The sequence below is a fragment of the Rhinolophus sinicus genome, linkage group LG14 (genome assembly GCF_036562045.2).
Source record: "Rhinolophus sinicus isolate RSC01 linkage group LG14, ASM3656204v1, whole genome shotgun sequence".
NCBI classification, from domain to species: domain Eukaryota; kingdom Metazoa; phylum Chordata; class Mammalia; order Chiroptera; family Rhinolophidae; genus Rhinolophus; species Rhinolophus sinicus.
This window is the reverse complement of record NC_133763.1, coordinates 43950062-43972820: the sequence shown is the minus strand read 5'-3', so window position 1 is coordinate 43972820 and position 22759 is coordinate 43950062. Positions and strand designations below refer to the sequence as shown.

Sequence of the window (22759 nt, the reverse complement as noted above, 5' to 3'; positions counted from 1 at the left end):
CAGAGATAAATTGGTTCTTGGTGTGCATGACTGATCAAGAGCAAAGTACCTTAATTTCAGATGCCTTCAGAGAGATTTTTCTTTAACCCCTGCTTTTAAGAGGAAGATTATAAAGTATTATCATTACTTCAGGTCAGAATTATATTGCTTTTGGTCAAATGCTGTTGTAAGAGTTACAAAGTAATAGAAACAAGGTAATCTAAAGATAAATTATAAAGATCAAAGCAATTCAAAATTAAAGTGAATTTGAGGGTAAGCATAGGTATGGTTTTAGAGTTATAAAAGAAACCATCAGACCCTATATCATTATGCCTTTTTAACTATAGCTTCCAAAGTAGATTTAATTTTTTATATTTTTAGTGAAAAGCAAGAGGCTAGAGTAGTTATTTGAGTATATTTTCCATCGTTTAATACTAGTTAAAATTGTCCCAAGCAATTTCTGATTTATTTCAGATACAACAATAAGGTGATTTGGAGGTAATATGCAAGGTCCTGTAGCACATACTAGGCATGAGCCTTGGTTTATGTCTTCAACTGTATTTCACTTGTTGGTAATTTGCAAATCTGTGTCTTTCAACTCTGGTTTCCTCGTCTATAGACTTGCATTTCTATCTAGTTATAGAAAATTTTATCTGGATATCTAAGAGGTATTTCAGACACTTTAATATGTCTCAAACTGAATTTTAAAATTTACTTTAAGTCTCTTCAACTTTCCTGCCCTTCCTTAATTATATATTTTGATTTATGGCTTCATTGTCTTCTCTTCATTAACCCTTGCTTCTGCCCTTTCCAAATTACCAACTTGTATTATAACCTTTGAAATGTCTTTCAGATCTAGCCATCTGCTCCGCCCCCAGTGTCACTGACCATTATGTGCCTTCACTACCTATTGTTTTAAACTGTTATGTAAGTGATGAGTGTTTTTTTAAAAAAAATTCAGACCCTTCAGAAGTTTATAAAGTCAAGTATCCTTTTTCTCTCTCTCCAAATTCTACTTCTCTCAAATAACTAAAGTTTCTGTTTGGTTTATATATTGCCAGATATTTTCTATGCATTTCTAAACATACAGATATGTCTACCATCTCTTGCTTGAACTATTAAAACAGATTCTTCACTGCTCTCCCTGCCGTCAACCCCTCTCCACTCTGGTCGTTGCCAGAATTATCTACCCAAACAGTAAATCTTACTCTACTTAAAGAGCTCTGCTTACTCCCTGTCGCCTGTAAGATATAGACCAAGCCTAGTAGTGCATGTATAGAAGCCCTTCCCAGTCTGGGCCCAGTATCTGTCGCCAACCTCAACTCCTTGCCACCTCTGCCTTGCCCCTTGTCTCCAGCATCACTACTTCCTGGGTTACTCACGTCTCATCTTATCTTCCTACCTTGGTACATATGCTCAGACTCTTCTTTACCAGGCAAGTTTCTGCTCCTTCGTCAAGACACTGCTCATCTGTTTCCTCCTTTATAGAAGCATCTTTCCTGCTTTTCCTGAGCAGATATAATGACTCTCTTCTCTGTTCCTTCAGTACCTTAATCATATCTTTTTTTCTTTTTTTTGGTCAGTTTGTATGTCTCTCCCTTAGTTCCCTGTGAGCTTTTAAAAAGCAGAACTCTTGTCTTACTCACCATTTTATGTCTGATACTCTGCCCAGTACATAACAGGCATTCAATAAATGTTTGGCAAATAGACATGTCTTTAGTTTAGATCTGCATTGCTGTAAAGGCCTATCTAAGTTTAAAAAGGAAAAATTTTAGACCCTGTCATTTTGGGGAATGTTTAAGCCGTTTTACGAGTTTTTACTATTTTACTTTACTACTTTTAATATATTTTACATACTTTATTTTTACTTTACTATTTTTATGAGTTTTGCTTAATTATATCATTTTTGACCCTTTGAGGATGGTAGTACAATTCCAGCATGATCTTATTTCTCAGCTTATAAAATAACTCAGCTTTTAATGGAATACTATACAACAATTAAAAATAATGAGTTAGATCTATATAGACATAGACAGGAAGAAATGTATAAGATGTGTTGTGCAGTAGAAAGTGAGTTGCATAACAGTTTGATCCATTTTTACGAACAATACAGTCAATATGTTATGCATAAAGAAATCCAGACAAATATAAATCAGATGATTTTATTTGCTTTGTTTTTACTCTCCAATCTTGTGATATACCATTTTCTACTATGTTACCCTGTAGTGTTTGCATTTTTTGTACATTGAGCATATGCTTTTGTAAGCATAAAAAAAAGACCAAAACAAAATAAAACCAACCACCCCTTAGTTCTTAACCTTTCATATTCTGCTTCATTGAAAAGTCAAGCCTGGGTACCAGAATTTTTGTTTTGTTTTGTTTTGTTTTTAGCTTGCCCATAGAGTTACAAAATATCTTTAAGTAAAAATTGAAATATGAGTTTGAGGACATTTTAGCTGTATAAATCGGATCGAGTCAGTTAATTAGGATGTTAGTGCCTACTTTGGGTGGTATGTGTGCTGTGGTAACTTGCAGCTTACGCTGGGCGGCAGAAATTCCTGAGTCAGCAGTTTGTGAAGAAGATAAAATAAGTAATGATCCTATAATTACCTACTTTAAATTCATTTTCCTTACACTGAAATTTTCCGTTATACTTTGAGGGTGAAAGTTTATGTCAGTGCCATATTAGAAACTGAAAAATAAGATTTGGTTTGCTTTAAAGGCAAGTTGGAAAGAACATTTGCTGGTAGGTAAGACGTGGTAATAAAAAATAAGGTAGCATAAGGAAGATTTTTTTTTTTTGATGATTAAATAACACAGATTTTAAAAAAAAATACAAACTCCTGAAGTATTTTCTAATAAGCATGCCATATGTACTTGATTACTATCTGAATTGTCACTTCGATTATTTAAACAGTGAAAATATAGAAATACAGTTGCTTTTCAAAAAAGTATTTTCTTGGCATATTAAGTTGACATTTTCTATAAGTTTTACTGAATAATTGTTAACTGAGTATCCTTGCTTACCATTTGCTAAGTGGCTACCAAGATAGGGTTTAGTTTAAAGCTTCAGGGTTCTAAAACTCATTGAAAATAGTTTAGGACATTTTGTCTCCTCTATCTGTAAATGAGGCAGAATTTTAATAGAAAGGAGTTGATTTAAGTATTAAACAGTTTTCTTTTGAAAATGAGATACCCGTTTTTATGATGGAGATTTCACTGTGATTGCTGCATTTTACTTGCTTCCCACTGAAGAAGCTCTTCTTGCCCTTGCAAAGAGCACAAGGAGTCATGTCAGGGGTCAGCTATTTGAGTCCATTTTCCCACAGCCGCCTGGTGCGAGTGATCTTTTACTGTGTTTTAAAAAAATGGGCAAGGATTAGAGAGGATTAGAAAGAATATTACCCTCCTGAATATAGGCCCAAGGCACTGAGGGGAGAGAACCCAACCAGGCAGCAAATGGGCTTTGCTTGACCAGGACACAACCTCTGCTGCATTCCTTTAAGAAACTGAATGGGAAATGTTAAGTCCCCAAACTGGATTAGTAAGTAATCTCATAGCTTGTGACATCTGCTAAAATAAATTGATGAGCAGATTGCATTCTTACACTTTGAGGAGAGAGCCAGATACATCAAGACTAAGAGTAATTGTTCCTTTAATTTCAGCTTTGCTGAGGTGTAAGAGTAGGTGTAATTAAAGAGGGGCATTGGGCATTAAGCTCAGTAAGTGTTGGAAAGGCACATTTCACAAGAAAAAAATTATTTTAGATATATTAATATGATGTGTACATATATGTTGATCAATAACCTAAGGCTTAAATTCTGAAACCACTACACCTTTGTGTTTTAAGATTTTTCCTGCTTATAGCAATTTTACAAAGTATTTTTCACAAATTTAACTGTTTAATTTATGTTGTGTATCTCATTAGTCTGTGTAACAATATGAGGAATTTAGAATTTGAAATGTGAGAATATATCTTTTGAGACACCGCTGGAATATTTTTCTTTTTATATTTTATAACAGAGGTTAATGTGGTTTGGACCCTATGACACATAATGTGGTATCAAGTTATTTAGACCAAAGAGGTCATTTCAAACCTATTTTAGTAGGGGAAGTCTTTGCAGGAAGTATTTCGCTAACTAAATACTTTTTAAAAGTTGTTTTTTTTTTCATAAATTTTATTGGGGAATATTGGGGAACAGTGTGTTTCTCCAGGGCCCATCAGCTCCAAGTTGTTGTCCTTCAATCTAGTTGTGGAGGGTGCAGAGCTCTGCTCCAAGTCCAGTTGCCATTTTCAATCTTTAGTTTCATGGGTCGCAACCCACCATCCCATGCGGGAATGGAACCGGCAACCTTGTTGTTGAGAGCTGGCGTTCTAACCAACTGAGCCATCCAGCTGCCCCAAAAGATTTTATGTTAAGTTGACCACTTTAATAGTAAAGATGATGTACAAATGGTTAATCTTGCATCTTTTTTTATGTACTTAGTACATTTAATTAGTGTAATAACTGAATTACGCTGCTTTTGTTATGGATTATAATATTAAAGCAAGTATTTTCTTCAGGAGTTTTAAGATAGAGTTTAATTTCCTATGTAAATAAGAATTGATAGTCTGTAACTTCTTTAACAGACACGCTCACTATCCCTTGCAGTGCACCTGGCACCATGCGCTTTTGGCTCAGTGCCTTTGTTCAAGGTGGCCCTGTACTTTGAATGTGTGCTCCTGTTCTTCTTCCCCTCCCCCGCTCCCACTCTTCTCATCCACAATCCATCCGTCTTTATCAGCTCAAATCCCAAATTCCATCAAGTGGTTTATTTTCAGCCCCTAAATCAGAATTAATACCTCTTAAATGTAGAGTTACCATATGACCCAGCAATTCCACTCCTAGGTATATATACCCAAGAGAGAGGAAAACATGTTCACATAAAAACTGGTACACAAATGTTTGTTACAGCATTATTCATACTAGGCAAAAGGTGAAAACAATCAAATACCCATCAAATGAGGAATGGATAAACAATTGTGTTATAGCTATACAGTGGAATACTCTTCAGCCACAAAAAGGAAGGAGGTACTGATATATACTGTGACATGGCTGTACCTCGAAAATATTATGCTAAGTGAAAAAGACCAGTTACAAAAGAGCATATATTATGTGATTCTGTTTGTATGAAATATCCAAAATAGGCAAATCCATTGCGACAGAAAGTAGATTAGGGCTGCTCAGGGCTTAAGGGGAATGGTGGAGTAGAGGGTGGTAACTAAAGAGTACAGTTTCCTTTCGAGGTGATGAAAATAGTCTAAAATTGACTGTGGTGACAGTTGCACATCTGTGAACATACTAAAAACCATCGAATTGGATAATTTAAATGGGTGAATTGTAAAGTTATGAATTATATCTCAATAAAGCTGTTACTAAAAAACTAAATTAAAAAATTAATATCTCCTATCCATATTCCTATATACATTGTTTATACCTCTAATAAAACACTTAGCACAGTCTGGTTTTAATTATTAACTTAAGAAATCTGTCTTTCTCATTACATTAGGAAGCTCCAAAAAATAGAGCATGTTTTGGTATTCCCTAAAACATAGTGTTTTGCACTCGGTACATATTAATTTAATGGAACTATTTCACAATTAAGTTCTTTCACCTGTAAAATAGGAATAAAAGAAAAGAAGAATTGAATGTTGCCACAATGTGTCCCAAAATTGTAGTTTACAATTTTTTACACTTAAGTATTTTGTGGAAAAATAAATATTTGCTCTCAAATTATTTCCTCAGCTTGAGTTTCCATTTTGTATTTATCAAGGTCACATGTAAGCCATTCATCACGTTACTTTTACCTATAGGAATATTCTGATCTTTGGAATTTGCATATAAAGCATTTTACATACATGTTATTGGTAGGAACTTCATGTCATTTCAACTAGGTTAATGTTTGTTTTTTAAATAAAATTGACTTTATAAAATTTGAATCTACATTTTGGTGGGTATTTGCATTTAACATCATTTAATTTTTTTTGTCATGTTTCTATGTGTGTATGTGTTATTTTTCTAGTATTTACTAGAGATGAAAAGTCTAATTTTACCTCCAGAACACATCCTGAAGCGGGGTGATAGTGAAGCAATTGCCTATGCTTTCTTTCATCTTCAGCACTGGAAGCGAATAGAAGGGGCCCTTAATCTGTTGCAGTGTACTTGGGAAGGCAGTAAGTATTTTTTTCCAAATGCAATGCTCATTTCTGCAATTTTTTTCCAAATGCAACACTCATTTCTGACTATTCATCAGTATCTTTTGCCCCTTCTCCCTACCTAGAAGGTTGTCATCCATCCTAATAAATTTATTGAAACCCTGCTCTTCCCTAAATGTCACTATTTTTATTATCCCTTCCTGATTAGCGAAGGCCACCACCAATTCCCCTGTCTTTAAACATATCGTGGCTTCTGTCTGTTCCATTCCCAGTATCACATACGTTATCTAGCATTATACACTATCTTTCATAAGCATTCACAGGCAGTCTTTTTAAATGAGACTGAGTTTCCATAGGATCTGTTGTTCAGATTGTTTTCAGAAAGAGCTCAGTGGTGTTATATTTGGTTTATTGGTAGAATAGATGCTTAATGTACTTATATTAATGCCACACTTAGGAAAAGCAGAATGAGAAACTCTTATGCTATTCTGCCGTATGTTCATTTAAATTACATATTTGTAAGGAAAGGAAATGAAAACGTGCATCCCTTGCTTTATAATCTTTTTAATGTGGTTGAGCTATTATAATATATTTTGTTTGTTTTATTTTCGGATGTGTATAACATAAAACTATTTTCCTCACAACTAATATCAACTCTATTCTTTTTAAAAAAATTTTTATTGTGGTAAAATATACATAATATAAAAATTACCATTTTAACCATATGTACATTCACATTGTTGTACAACCATCACCATCATCCATTCCTAGAACTTTTTCATCATCCCGAACTGAAATTCTGTATCCATTAAACATAAGTCCTCATTGTTCCTTCCTCCCCAGACCCTGGTAATCACTCTATTTTCTGTCTCTATGAGTTTGACTAGTCTAGCCTTCTTATATAGTAGAATCAGACAATATTTGTCCTTTTATATCTGGCTCATTTCACTTAGTATTATGTTATAGCATGTGTCAGGATTTAATTCCTTTTTAAGGCTGAATATAATATTCCATTATACCTGTTTATCCTACATTGTGTTTATCTGTCAATGATGGACGTTTAAGTTGTTTCCACCTTTTGGCTATTGTGAATAATGGGTGTACAAATATCTGTTCAAATTCCTGCTTTCAATTCTTTTGGGTATATACCCAGAAGTAGAATTGCTAGATCATATAATTCTATGTTTAAGTTTTGGAGGAACCGCCATACTATTTTCTGTAGCAGCTGTACCATTTTATATCACTAGCAATGAGCAAGTGTGTGACTTTCTCTGTATCTTCGCCACACTTGCTGTTTTGTTTTCTTGACAATAGCCATCCCAGTGGGTATGAAGTGGTATCTCATGGTGGTTTTCATTTATTTACATTTCCCTAATACTAGTGATATTGAACACCTTTTCTGTGCTCATTGGCCATTTATATATCTTCTTTGGAGAACTGACTGTTTTTCAACTGATTACCAGTTCTCTTATTTGTAACTTTTTAAAATTGCTAAGAAAATGAAGAAGCTTAATCAAAATATTTTATCAGTTGAATTCTTATAATACTTCTCTTTGAAAGTATACTTCTGCTATCAATACAAATTCAAAAATGAATTCAGTGTCGATTCACTAAAATTGATTAACCCTCTCAGTTCCCAAACTTTGCACTGAGGAACCTTGGGGGCATTGCAGCAAATTCACAAGAGTGGCACTGGATATTTAAAATTTTCAGTGTAAACTGAAATATCAACATCTGTCAGACACCATTCAAACTGTTACTCTAGGTAGCTCATGGTTTCACAATTAGGTGACTCTCCATTCTCCATTTCTTTCCATGTCATAGTTTGCAAAGCTGGGTTTTTGTTAGTTGCTGTGATTAAAAGAAGTGCCTCACAAAAACCAGCATGGAACAGGAAATGAGGATGGTGGTGTCCAATCTGATTCCAAGGTGTGAGAAGTTGTGCAATGCCCAACAGGCTCATACATCCCAATAGTAATAAACGATGGTTATATAAAATTAAATAATTGTTTTTTCCTTTAATTTATGTGTATTTTTTCAAATCACTGCTAAATTGTTAGAGCATAAAATTTTAGAGTTGTTTGGACCCCTACTTAATAAGTGGAATTATTAGATATTTCTTTGGGCCTAGGGTCATCATAAAACATTACTGAGACACAAAGGGCACCACGTGTCCTTGATCAGAGAAAATGTGGGAACTTCTGCCTGCCTTCCCCATTTGCTCAGGGTCAGACACTGTGCTTCACCCTGACAACACACAGGGTAAGGAAACCGGGACTGCTAAATCTGAGGAGCTGAATGTCTTTGGGTTATTAGACTTGCTTTTGCTTTTTTCCCAGTAATCGACCAGCTCCTCAAAACCAGGTACTTTGTCTCATTCACCTTGTGTGTGTCTTTAATGCCAAGCATTCTGCTAAGTACGTAGGAGGTTTTCAATAAGTATAGGACCTTTACTGTATTTCATGAATAATCATCTCGATGCATGATTTCCTAGTGTTGTCACTGATTTGCTCTGGGACTTTGGACAAATCACTACTTTTTATTGTGGCAAAACAAAATCCATACTTTTTTGAATTTTTTTTATTTTTCAGTTACAGTTGACATTCAATATTATAATAGTTTCCGATGTACAGCATAGTGGTTAGACATTTACCTAAGTGATACCCCAATAAGTCTAATACCCACTTGGCACTATACATAGTGATTACAAATTACTGACTGTATCCTATGCTGGACTTTACATCCCCGTGACTATTTTGTGACTGCCAATTTGTACTTCTTTTTATTTTTAAATTTTATTGGGGAACAGTGTGTTTCTCCAGGGCTTAGCAGCTCCATCCAAGTCGTTGTCCTTCAATCTAGTTGTGGAGGGAGCAGCTCAGCTCCAAGTCCAGTAGCCTTTTTCAATCTTTAGTTGTAGGGGGCGCAGCCCACCATCCCATGCGGAAATTGAACCAGCAACCTTGTTGTTGAGAGCTCACGCTCTAGCCAACTGAGCCATCTGGCCGCCCCAATTTGTACTTCCCTTTATCTTTTAATTACACCTAGCACTCCAACCCCCTTTCCACCTGGCAACCACCAGTTGGTTCTCTGAACAAAATCCATATTCTGATAAAAGTTTATAGAGCCAAGCACTAAAGGAAAAGCAAAAGCCTTTTCACAATTTTGATGAGTACTTACCTACTTGAGTAAATCAATAAGGATTCCTTCTTTAAGAAGTCTACACGTACAAGAGTTGATGATAATCTAGATTACAGATGGGTAAACTTTTTCTGTAAAGGGCCAAGGAGAATATATTTAGTCTTTAAGGGCTTGTAGTCTCTGTCACAACTACCCAACTCTTGTAGCATGAAAGCAGCCTTACATAATATATAAATGAACAAGCATGGATGCATTCTAATAAAATTTTTTTACAAAAACATAGTAGGCCAGGTCTGACTGAAGCGTAAGGGTGGCCCCTAATCTAAATTAAGCTCTGCTCATAGAAAACTTTGGTGACATCTCACATGTGAAGTTAGGAGCCATTGAGAACTCTCTATGTTAAGTTGCCAACAGTTTTGGCCACGATAGTCATGGCCTGTTGGAATTTTATGAAGATTTCCTGTAGGAAGTGGAATTCATCCCTGGAGAGTAAAGTCTATTGTGTTTGTAATGAGGAGACTGAGGCAGGAAGGACCCAGCCAGTCTTATCCACTACTCCCTCTAGTTTTATCCCAGCCCGACCAGTCACTATCTCTAAATAAATTTTATTCTTTCTTTATTCATTCTTTTGCTTACCTTCACTATCTCCAAATAAATTTTATTCTTTTTTTTATTCATTCTTTTGCTTACCTACTTTCTTTCATCCAAAATGTGTCTCTAAAAAATAAAATGCTATGTGAAAATTTTATAAAAATTTGTTTTAAAAATAGCTTTGGTCTGTAGTATAGGATGAAAATGAGTCTGAATTGAATGTCAACATATGTATTTTTTTCCTCAGCTTTTAGAATGATTCCATACCCATTAGAGAAAGGCCATCTATTTTACCCTTATCCCAGCTGCACAGAGACTGCTGATAGAGAGCTATTACCTAGTAAGTAACTATTCTAGTTTTCCTAAACTTAAAAGTAGTGATGAGATTGTTTTTCACCGCATTCTTTCATTTTAAAAGTGCCTTTGGTTGAAATTCAGGATACTGTTTAAATACTAATTTAGCTATTTCTTGGTTGTAGTTGCATAATACGGTTCATTCCCAAATATTTTTGGGTAAAAATCTGTGCTAGATGCAATGAAGGACACAAAATTAAAGATATTAAAAACATATTACATTTAAGGCAGAAATAATACCAATCCTTCACAAACATTTCAGAAAATAACGGAGGAAGAACACTCTAACTCATTCTGTGACATCAGTATTACCCTGATACCAAAACCAGACAGACATTAAAAGAAAACTGTAGACTATCCCTCATGAATATTGATGCAAATATCTTCCAGTATGAATGTCTTTTATTTATTTTTCTGGCTTGCTTGCACTGACTAGACCCTCCAGTATAATGCTGAATAGAAGAGGTGAGAGCAGACATCTTTGCCTTACTCCTGACCTTAGGGAACCATTCAGTCTTTCGCCATTAAGTCTGATGTACCAAATGCCAGAGCTTAGCAAACTGAACCCAGCAACATATAAAAAGGACTATATTCCATGATCACGTGGGATTTACCTCACAAATGCAAGGTTGGTTTAGGATCTGAAAATGCAATGTACCATGTTAATAGAATAAAAGACAATTAGATGCAGAAAAAGCATTTGACACAAATCTAATACCCATTCATGGTAAAAATTCTGAACAAACCAGCAATAAAAGGGAACTTCCTTAACCTGATAAAGAGCATTTATGACAAACCCACAGTTAACATCAGAATTAATGGCAGAAGACTGAAGGGTTTCCTAAGGTCAGGAGTAAGTCAAAGATGTCTGCTCTCACCGCTTCTGTTCAGCATTGTACCGCAGGGTCTCGTCAGCGTATCCAAACAAGAAAAGGAAATAAAAGGCGCCCATATTGACATGGAAGAAGTAAAACTGTCTTCATTTACAGAGGACATGATCTTCTATGTAGGAAATTCTAAGAAATCCATAAAAATACTATTAGAACTAGTAAGTTCAGCAAGGTTGCAGGATGTAATATCAACATACAAAACTCAGTGGTATATTTAGATACTAGCAATGAACAATTCAAAAAAAACATTTAGACTACAATTCCAATAACAGTGGCATCAAAAAGAACAAACAATTTAGGAATAAATTTAAGAAAAGAAGTACAAGCCATGTACACTAAAAGCTACAAAATATTGCTGAGAGAAATTAAAGGAAATCTAAATGGAGAGACATTCCATGTTTATGGATTGGAAGACCCAATATAACTTATATGGCAGTTCTGTCCAAATTGATCTATGGATTCAATACAATCCCTATCAGAATAGTAGCTGGGATTTTGCAAAAATTGACAAACTGATCCCAAAATTTATATGGAAAGGTAAAGGACCCCGAATAGCCAAAATAGTTTTTACAAAGAAGAACGAAGTTGGAGGGACTACACGTCCCAATTTTAAAAAGAGCAGTCGAAGAGTCAAGAGGAGAACCAGAAATATGTAGGGTTATGATTACTGAGAATGTTTCTGTCTAGTCCCTGCTTTCAGAAAGCCAAATTTCTCAAAAGAATAGTCTGTACTTTTTGTCTCAGCTGCCTATTATCCACTCAGTGTTTTTCTCTGTGAACTGGAAAATTTCTGTTTAACTTTTCTGTGTATGATTTAACCAATAAGCAAGCATGCTGAATGTTATAAACACTAGCACCATGTTTCCTTATATGATATAAACCTGTGTCACAGTTTTTACAGTTCTGGGGCCATCAGAACTGAAGTCTAGGAAGGAAAGTTGCAGTGTTATAACCAACAAACTTAATGAGCTGCAAAGTTCAGATAGATGAAAATGTAGGAGAGATTGTGGAAGTTGAGTGTGCTGATATTTTTCTCCCAGGGTCTTTATTTTCCTCCATCCTCTGAGATAAGTTATCTCTTCTTTCTTTGAACCTCAAAGTACTTTGTGTACTTCTTAATCTCCCCCTTCTAGATTGTAAACTTGAAGGCCAGGACACACTTTATTGTTTCTCTATAATGTTTACCATAAAAAATTGATATACAAGAAATGTTATTTGAATTAGTCAAGTGTATTCTTACAAACATGCCAAGTGCTCAACAGAAATGTTAAATATTAGTGCCTTTTCCTCCTTACCCTACTCCAAACTCCCAAGCTGCTCACAGGTTAATAGAAAAACTGAGAAACAATGTGTTAGGTGCTATATGTATGGAATAAATTATAAGGAAGCTGGGCTGGGGGGTGCCTCGCTCTCCCAGGTCAGGGATGATCCCCAAATCTGACTTGGGTGACTGAAAGAAGGGTAAATCCATCAGAGCAGGAGGAGCAGGTGGGGAATAGGAATGGGGGAAGTAAATCAGTTCAGCTTTGAATATGTTGCATGTATTACATCTTCCTCAGATATACACATAAACGTGTTAATTTAAAATTAAGTATTTTATTACACAACCACCATTTTCTAGGCAGCAATGAGATCACTAAGGGAAACTCAATAGAGTCAGAAGTAAACCAGAGTGGAACCATGGGGGCACAAAATATCTAAGGAATGGGTGGCTGGTGAGGAGTCTGGAAGATTCAGTGAAGGAGTGGTCAGAGAGACAGGATAAGAACCAGAGCTAGATATCCTAGAAACTAAAAGGGGGAAACATTTCCAACCGAGGAGGAGTATATCTGAGATACTAAGTAAGGCACATAATTACTGAGAAGAATCCATTGATTTTGACAATTAGAAGGTCATTAGTGATAGAAATTTTATTTTCTTTCCTAGGATGGTGGTGGTAGTAGTTGTTCTTGTTTTTCCCTTTTAGCAAGGCACAAGGATATTTAAGACAAAGGCGCAAATCTTTAACTATAGAACATCAGTATGTAAAGTGTATTATTATATTAGGCTAATACATTTAGTCTAAATTAATGCCCTCCAAATCATTACAAAGGTTGCCTGATATAAGGCCAACTTTACATAGTAATATGAATAAAACCAGGGCTATTATTATGTATTGTCAGAATCACAGGCTATAAGATTTGCTTCTTGCCAGGCCTTTATTATTTCTAGGGTGCTACCCATTTGCAAATTCCAGGAGGCTGGAGAGGAAGGATATGTTGGGGGGTGGGGTTGTTTGATAATATTGTATGTTCTTGGAGTATTTTTTCTGTCTTTGACTGGGGTAGAATGAACAAATTTTTAATAATGTGGAGTTCTGATACTCAGGAGTACTTAATATTTTTTGTTTTTAATGCTCCTTCAACCTTGATATGACTTACAGCATTCTGGAATTTGCTTATGAACCTTGTAAGTTCAGACGTAGACTGCTCCCTTAGTTCACATAGCTATTTAGTTGTCTTTCATGCCTCCTGATAAATTTTTCTCTACAAGCCAGTGATGAAATTTGAACTTTACTTCCAAGGGAGTGTTTCTGTACTAGTCATCCATTATACTGAGACATTTGCTAAACATTGACTGACAAATGAATCTACAGAAAGTAATCCAGAAAGAAATAATTTGGTCTCTCCTACAGTATTAAAATCTCATATTTTAGAAACCATCTTACTAAAGCTATACAGTTTTCTACCGTATAAAGTGAGGATGATACTGTCTATGTCTTAGGGTTATTGAAAAAAATCAAACAAACTAATATAAATTAAAGCGCTTTGTAAACCATAAAATGCTGTACAGTTTAATATTAATTCTGCTGTATCTCACATGATAGCAATTAGAATAACCATTGGTATATGGAAGTATATATGGAAGTATTTGTTCCCTGGATTCACAAATACCATGGTTTGTTTCTCTTGGTTTGCTAGAAGTTGGCCTCTCACGGCTGAGGGATGGGGCAAAAGGGAATGCTGTTTTTTGGGGTGCTGAAAGAAGCAATGTTGTCCACAGCTTCTAATGTTTCTTTAAAAAAATTCAGATTTGGTGAGCTTTTATTTTAAATGTGACTCAAGGCTCTGGAAATTTTCTGGATTTTTAATGAGTTTGGTTTTTGGTATATACTTTCTGAATATAATATAAGACATAAATATATCCTGGCTACTGAAGGAAACTTAGGTGTAATATTCTCAGTGAATCATTATGTTCAAAACCGTGAAATTTATAGCTACCCTCGATTCAGCACTGTATTAGTCATCCCTTACTTATGTAGGCTATTACCTCAGGAATTCCTGGGTTTGGGTCCAGCTCTGAGCAGTCCGCTTCCTGGACTAATGAAGTTCCAGAACAGCTCTCAATTTAATAGACATTTATGGAGCACCTATTGTGTGCCACACATTGTGATAGGCTCATCTCAACATTCTTATCCAAATATTTTCAAGTTTCAAATAAGATACAAATACTTGAATACTGTTGGTAATGAAATATCCAATTATTAGAAAAATAATACCTGAGTAAATATGTGAATGTGGTAAAATAAGACAAGAGATTTCACTTATGTTCAGAATCCTAGGGCTTCAGTGTTGTAATTCGATTTTTACACTGTTCAATGAAATGCCACATATAGAATAACTGGGTGAAATTATTAACTGATGGTTCTGGGAAATCTCCAATCACATGTCTGTCTCTTGATCTCTATACTCATCTCTGAGCTCCCAAAGAGCAAGAATTATAGCAACTCACATTTATTAATGGCTTACAGTGTTCATCATAACAACTCCATAGCAACTAATAGAGGTTTAGCAACTTATTCAAGATCACACAGCTAGTAAGTGACAAAGCTCGTTTTCAAAACCACCTCAGCAGGACTTTACAATTAATGTTCTTTCCCACGATGCCATCCTATTCCCCGGGACCCAGCACAGTCATCTGGCTAAGTAGATACGCTGTTGATGCTGGAATAAATAATGGATAACTTTCTTCTACTTTGCTTGGCCAGAGACTTCTTGTTATTATCTAAAATGATTTTCCTTTTTAGTTTTTAAAAACAGATTTCATTTGAAAATATTAAAACTGGCTTACACTGTATTCTGCAATAAAATCCGTCTCTACTTTTTCTCCCTTGCAGCCTTTCATCATGTTTCTGTTTACCCAAAGAAGGAGCTTCCTTTTTTCATCCATTTCACAGCAGGACTGTGTTCTTCTACAGCAATGATAGCCCTTCTCACACACCAGTTTCCTGAAATCATGGGTGTTTTTGCTAAAGCTGTAAGTATGATCTCAAGGACTTGTGTAGAGTATTTGTAAAACACACAAGAAACCATCTCTGATGTGTTTGTGCTAAACCAGTTGAGCAGTGGGGGATACTTGTTAGAGTTAATTACAGGAATTGATTTGTAAAGTTGCTGCCATAAATATGTCAAACATAAGGTTTTGGTGATTTGAGCTATATTTTTGTTGCTTAAAAGTTTGAAGAAAACAATGGCATAACATTATAAAGTTGGTCTTTGTAGATCATTTTTGGTGGTAAACATAGCACTTATTACTAGTTAAAGAATAATCCAGTTCTTTTAAGTGCGTTTTCTTTGGCATTTAAAAAAAAAATTCCCTATTTTGTAAACAAGCCTCTTGATTTTTCCATTTAAATGAAATCATTAGTTCTAAGGATTTGCTGAACTTTAAACTCAAGAGTGCAACTAGGATGGAGAATAAGTAGGTAAGATGGAACAGATAGGACGTTTGCCCTGGGTACAGCATATGCCTCTTTACTCAAGGTTCTCCTTGTTATCCTATCTGTATGTTCCTATTGACCTTCTCCAACCTGGGGTCTAGAACCACGTTTATACCTTTATTTTCATTTTCACCGTTTAGTTTTGAACTGCTTCTGCATTTCCTGACCCAGGTCCAGGAAATACTCGAGGACTGATATTAGAGAGGCTATCCCATGATTATTTACTCTTCTATATAATCTTGTAATGCCATTGGCTAAAGGTAAAATTACCAAAGAAAAGTCCCTTAAGTGTCCAAACCTTTTTAAAAATGTGTCTTGTACATCTTTGCGTTTTTACCAGGCAATGAGAGTTTAAGCCCAAAAAGAAAAATGCTGATTTATTATGTTCCCAAATAGAAGAGTACTGAGAACTGTACAAACACTAGTCCTTACTTGGTAATGTAATTTCTGTATCTTTCTCTAAATGCCTCCATTCTAACTCCATTTCCTCACAATTTATTTTCCTGCCTTAAGAATAGTTTATTTTGTGCCTTAAAGATTAGTTGGTTTTCTTCTGGCACCAGTAGTAAGAGCACTGGTTTCCCTTTTTCCCTGAAGGTCAACTGTATAATGTGTTAAGTTGCCACTGGCTACAGGCCTAGGAGTCTGAGACCACACTCGATTTTGGGTCAAGCTTCAAGAATGACTTTCCACTATTGTTTGGGGAGTATAGCTATTTGGGTTGGAAGCTGACTATCCTATTTTCTTTTAGTGTAAAAAAGAAACTTAGTGATCATACTATAAACTCTGTTGTTTGCAGTGGTGCTGATTGAGGAGTGAGTGTATCTCAAACTGAAATGACCTTACTGTGTAATTTTGCATGGAAAAAAATTGGACTAAAAAGGGAATCCCATCCTTTAACAACTGGACAAAAATATGTAGCTGTGTATTGTGATCACAGGCAAGCAAAGAAAGAGGTAGTCCTCGGGTCTCTGTCAGGGCAGTGGGAAGGAGGTGAAACAGAGCCAGGAGGGAGCTTGAGAATGCGGAGCAGATGTGTCGCAGTTGCTAGCAGCGTACTTCCGTGTGAGGTACTGGCTGGCGTTACGTGGAGGGCACTCCCGGCTGCTCTGTTCTCTAGCTGCAGTGTATGGGGTCTGCCTTTACCCCCAGATCACTGACAGCACCCGAAGCGCCTCTAAGGTACCACAGCACAAGCTCCTGAGCACTGCTTTAGCAGAGTCTGAAACTAACTGGTCATTCAGTTTTAAGTGGAAGCTTCTTTTTTAGGTCAAACGTTATTAATTTACTGTGATGGACAATAAACAGGCATTTATTTACTATCTTTTGGTATTTTGTGTAGTTGGTGGTATATAGTGTTAAAAATATGCCTGACAGCAAACTTTTACAGCCAATGCCTGTGGCCTCTACGTGTACATTTTAAGTTCCTAAAAGCTGAGTATTTACCGACAGTATCTGCAAACCAATATTTGGTATGCAGCAGTTCCAAGGGCAGGTTCCATTTAAGGATTAATGGAAAATGATTATGGTATTGGCAGTCTCCATCGTATAACGTATAAATGCCTCAACAGCCAGCCAGCAAGGGAACAAGAGGCTCAAATCCTACTTCTTCACCGCTTAATAAAGTGTGGTCTGTGCACTAGGTGCATCGCCATTGATGACCCAGGAGCTTGTTAGAATTGCAGAACCTCAGGCACCACTCCAGACCTCGTGAATCTGCATTTTAACAAGATCCCCAGGCAACCCTACATGCTCATTAAAACTTGAGAAGCCCTGCTCTACCCTCCCCCCCACAAGAGGAATTTAGAATGCCTGGAGAGGGCCATCTTATCAAGGCAGAGAAGGGGCAGCATTGCTGAGTGGGGATGAGCGTAGGCTCTGGAGCCAGACTGCTTTGCTTTGAATTCCAGCCCTGACACTTATTGGCTGTGCACCCTCGGGTATGTTACTTAACCTTTTCTCCCCTTCACTGTAAAATGAGAATAGTACTGCCTCGTAGGTTTCTGTGAGGGTTAAATGAGTTTAAACTATGTCAGGCGTTTAGAGCCATGTCCGCCCATAGTAAAAACGAGTTGAGTGCTAGCTGTTGTTGCCACCGTCATAGTCAGCGTCACCGCCAAAGTGCAGCTACCGTGGGAAACCCTGCCCCCTTCGTGTTTGGGGGAACTGTGTCCTACTAGGAAACTCACAATGTATTTCCCATAGAAATTGTAGTATAAATGGTGGTTGGTGCCATTGAAACAGTATTATTAGTACTATCCTCCTGGAACGTTGTGTGTATGTGGACCACAGAAAGTGGGGAAATGTTTCAAATTCTGGGCACTGGCAAACTGCCTTGCACCACAGAACCTATACTGGTAAGTTTTCAAACTGCCTATGGTAGGATTTTCAATGAAGTCAGCTGTTTGATGGCCAAACACAGTAGAAATCAATGAAGAATTTTCTTTCCGTGTTTCCCCGAAAGTAAGACCTAGCCGGACCATCAGTTCTAATGCATCTTTTGGAGCAAAAATTAATATAAGACCCGGTATTATATTACGTTATGTTATATTATGTTATATTGTGTTATGTAAGACCCGGTCTTATATTAATTTTTGCTCCGAAAGACGCATTAGAGTGGATGGTCTGGCCAGGTCTTATTTTTGGGGAAACACGGTTGAAGCATGTTCTTCCATTTAGTAAGGCAAAGCTATTTAAGAAAATTTCTTCCATTGTTACCACTGTCTCTTCCTCATCTGATATCTTTTCATATTAGCTCACATGCTAGAGTAAATTCAATTTGAATTTGTTAAAATGCATTTGTTAACAAAAATTGCTTTTTGTGGAGCAAGGCAGTGGGGATTAATGGTTTTTAATAATCCTCATTGTGCATCAGATTTTGATCAATGGAAGGGAATGAACTAGAATGGTTAGTGGTTTTAGTTCCCCTTCTTTTGTATGGTGTAAAGCTATGTGGAATAAGACTTCATTTGCAGCAAGTTAAGACTTCCTTTTTTTGCTGATTTTTCTCCTGGCTGAGATGAGAACTTAGTCTGACATTAGACATAGAGCAATGAAAAAAAATTACGTAAATCCCTGGAGATGTGGAATGTGCTGATATTAGAGCTGATATTCTCCAAGGCCAGAATTCCTGAAAAAGGAAAATTTGCTTTTAAGTGGTAGGTCAGTTTCTCACCTGCTTTGATGCCTGCTGGGTTAAATATGAGAGTTCAAAGTAAGGGTAGCCAGCAAACCAAATGAACTGGAATCTGATTCTGCTTATCTGAAAGGAGCTTCTTTATTTAAGAGCAGAACTGCCCTCTCCTTAGAGAACCAATCTTCATCTATTCTGGCCCCTCTCATTTCTCTCTTGCAAGGAAAGCTTTCTTCTTAGTAAGCCTTGGGAGGGCGTTATCACAACAGTGAAAAGACTAGTGTTGGCCTTTGGGGATTTCAGGAACTTACACTGATGAATTCAAGCTTGCGGCATGTGACTTTAGTGCTCTGAATTCAGAAGTATGTTTGACTATAAAAATCCCTAGTTGGGTTTTAACTAAATAGGCAGGGCAGGGCAGCCTTTGCAGTGTTGGCAGAAAAGGTGTTATGGGGAAAGACAGGAATCAAAAAGATTCCCAAATAAATTGTTTGTTTCACTAAGACCAAACTTTGTGGAAATTTGTTTCACTGAACACGTAACTGTGCTGGGGTAGGAATGGGCCCTGTTTCCACATATTTCTACTAATCTTTATGTGGGAAAATGTGGTTGGTTGGACATGCCAGTGATGAATTTCTGAGCAACTCATAATTGGCTGGCTCCACCGTAACTAGGGCCTACAATCTGCCTGATTAATTCTGTAAGAACGACATTAGCCAAGTTGCATGATTTCCAAAGATATAGAAGGTCAGATGTTACACTAACGAAAGACCTCTCTACAAAATGTCTCACTGGGATTTCTTCAGCCCCTGCCCAAAAATAATGAACATTTTTCTCCCCAAATTACATTTTAAAAAATAATAACCAGATATAAATGCCAAATGTCTTTTACTGAATAGTGATAAAAATTTTTGAGGTTTGTCTACTATGCTCATCATTTTTTTCCAGGGCAAAGATTGTCTTCATAATGAAGCAAGCTGATAGGAAATTATAACTATATATTGATATATACCAGTAGAAAAAAATAAATATTATTTTTAAAGTTTCCTAATTTTTTATTGTCATAACCAGTGACATGGAATCTGTTCATAGGTGAAATTTTTTTTATATTCTCCATATGACTTCATTTATTAATACTAAAATCCTATGATAGTTGTATTTCTCTTTATGAAATACATAGGGCCACATGCAGAAGTTAAACTGACAATAAAATAAGTTTCTTCACTTTGTTTGAAAATGGATTATTTTTCAAAGCTGTGAGACTTCTTTAGGTCATAAAAACTGATATAGTTTTTTAAAGTATCTTGAATTGTAACTAAGCTTATATTTCTGTAAAAGATTGTTCTGTAACCATGCTATTTCCACAGCAATATATCTGAGGTATTTCCCAGAGACTGTCCTGATAATAAAATGAGCCTACTGTGTGACAGGTCAAACTTTTTAAATGTTTACATTTTTGTTCCGTTGTTAGTGCCGCTGAAGTCTTTATTGGGGCGGTCTGGCATATTCCATTTTAAATTTTATTTATTAACTGAGATATTTGTAGCAAGAGAAAAGATGTTCTCTACTTTGTGTAAAGGTATTTCTCAGGCTTCTTCCTCACTGTTCTCCTTCAAAAAGAAGCAGATTGAGAAATTTGTGAAATTGCTAATGTTCTTCTTTATCCAAATTTTCTAAGTACTGAACACTTGAAAGGGAAAAAAAAGAATAAAAGATAGGGCAATGTGCTTTTTAATGTGTGTCTATATCCCTTCCCCCGGGCTGAACTCGGTTTTGAAGTTTGTGGAAAGCACCCCCTTTCCCTGTTAACATGTGTCTGTCAAGTACGAAGTTCACAAAATCTCTCCCTGAATTTATTTGGCAGTATATTTAGTCATCTTTTCCCCTCAAAGTTAAAGTCTCGGTGCCAAAGTTTGGGAGATCCTGTCAGTAACTGCTACTAATCTATTTATTGCTTAATCATTAGCACGTGGGGCAAATGGCCTGCGTAGCAGTTTTTAGAAGAGCTGTGTTTAGATACTGATGTAAATCGTTCATTCCAAACCCATGACACTATGTAGTGATATTAGAATGCACATTAGGAAATCGACTGATTTGTGTTTTAGAAAACATCTTTGTTTTTTTGCAAACCCAGCGTGGTCCTCTAAGTGGAGAGAAGAACGGGACACAGAAGAAAATTATAAATTGAGGAATAGTTTTTAGCTTTCTTCTTGAGTGGCATTTAGCTCCTTCTCCCACCAAAGTTCTAATGCTCAAAAGAACTAAATGAGTATGCCTACTTAATATATTATAATTCTAACCCAAGAATAATTCGGACTTCAGTGAGTTACCTTTTGTAAGTTTATACTTACACTCTCATTTATTCTTATCAGAGCCATTGGAGGACAGATTGTGATCTTCCCATGTTATGGATGGAGAAGTCTGAGGCATTAAAGTTAGGCAGTTTGCCTGAAATCACACACTAGATAGTCTTTTAGTCGTGATATATAAGCTTGGTTTCAATAATATGTCACTTCACAACTTCACGTCAAAGCAAGTACAAAAGAATACATTTCAAACCAAATACAGTCATGCTGAGGGGATATAGAATGATGCAGTGGTGACGGTAAAGTGGTTTTGCTAGAGAAGTCTTCCTGGAGGAGATGCATTTGGAGAAGCGTTTTAAGCGAAGAGGCTGATGTGGCTTGTCAGAAAGTAGAAAGGGCACTTAGGGTGCAAACATGCTCACTGCAAAGGCAGAGACATAAGTAGACAAATAAGCTGCCTGGAGAACTCTTCACAGTCTCACCCTGTTTGATGAACTTGGATGCTTTAAAATAAGGAATGCACCTTTGCTTTTCTGTCTTTCAAACCGATTCCCTCTAATTTCATTCTTGTCCTTCCCAGTAAGCCACGTAAGAAAGAACACTGGTCATTTACATCACATACCCACATAACTGTATAAAAAGCTTCAGCCTCTCTGTCTCACACATACAGTAACACTAAAGAAACAGTAGGCATTGGTTTGTAATTATTCAGAGGGAATTTGGTTGACTCTCTGCAATGGTAAAAAAGAAAAAGTTTTAATATAAAGTACAAATGTATATCTTGTGTTTCAACATCACTCTTTCAAAATCAAAGGGTTAGTTTGTGAAGGATTATGGGAGGCAGTTTAACTGAACAGAATAAACTTTTGGTCTAAAATATCATAATTGGGGTTTTTTGTTTTGTTTTGTTTTGTTTTTGCTAAAGTGGGAATTTTAGATAGCAGATGTACTTCTGGTAGTTGTACCAATAGGTAGGAAACTTGGGTGTGTTCCTTAAGGCTTATGAGGCCTCAATAAAAGATTGGCTGTTAACAGTATCCTTAATGAATTTGAGGGGAAAAATTAAATTATCTCTCTTAGTTCTGTAATATCATTAAGATTGCCTTTGGTCCATCTTGACAGCCAGCTCCAAGAAAAGAAATTATTTGGGCTTCTGATGATGCTCAACAAAATTAAGAGAACATGATATTCAGGGAAATTTAGACCACATAATCACCCTCTGACCTCATCCTGTAATTTCAAGCCTTCTGGAAATGAAACGTGTATGTACTATATTCAAAGTATAGAAAAGGGCTATATTCCCACTGAGCACTCTTGCATATTACCAATGTGATACACAGAGAAAGAAGCAGTTTGGGGAAGAATTTAAGAAGGGAGCATAGTCTCACACTCTTTGTTAGTAGCATGCCA

General features: G+C 36.3%; 1 protein-coding gene across 3 annotated transcripts in view; it reads left to right on the top strand.

Moving 5' to 3' along the window:
* ST7L (suppression of tumorigenicity 7 like) overlaps positions 1 to 22759 on the top strand; it is a 120299-nt gene that overhangs the window by 45832 nt on the left and 51708 nt on the right. For 2 of the 3 annotated variants that reach the window (XM_019730417.2, XM_019730415.2), the window contains exons 12-14: positions 6043 to 6193; positions 10155 to 10247; positions 15308 to 15447. In XM_019730417.2, the coding sequence (XP_019585976.2) occupies positions 6043 to 6193; positions 10155 to 10247; positions 15308 to 15447 (384 nt within the window). The remainder of the gene's footprint in view (positions 1 to 6042; positions 6194 to 10154; positions 10248 to 15307; positions 15448 to 22759) is intronic. The other variant, XM_019730418.2, reaches the window with a different exon arrangement.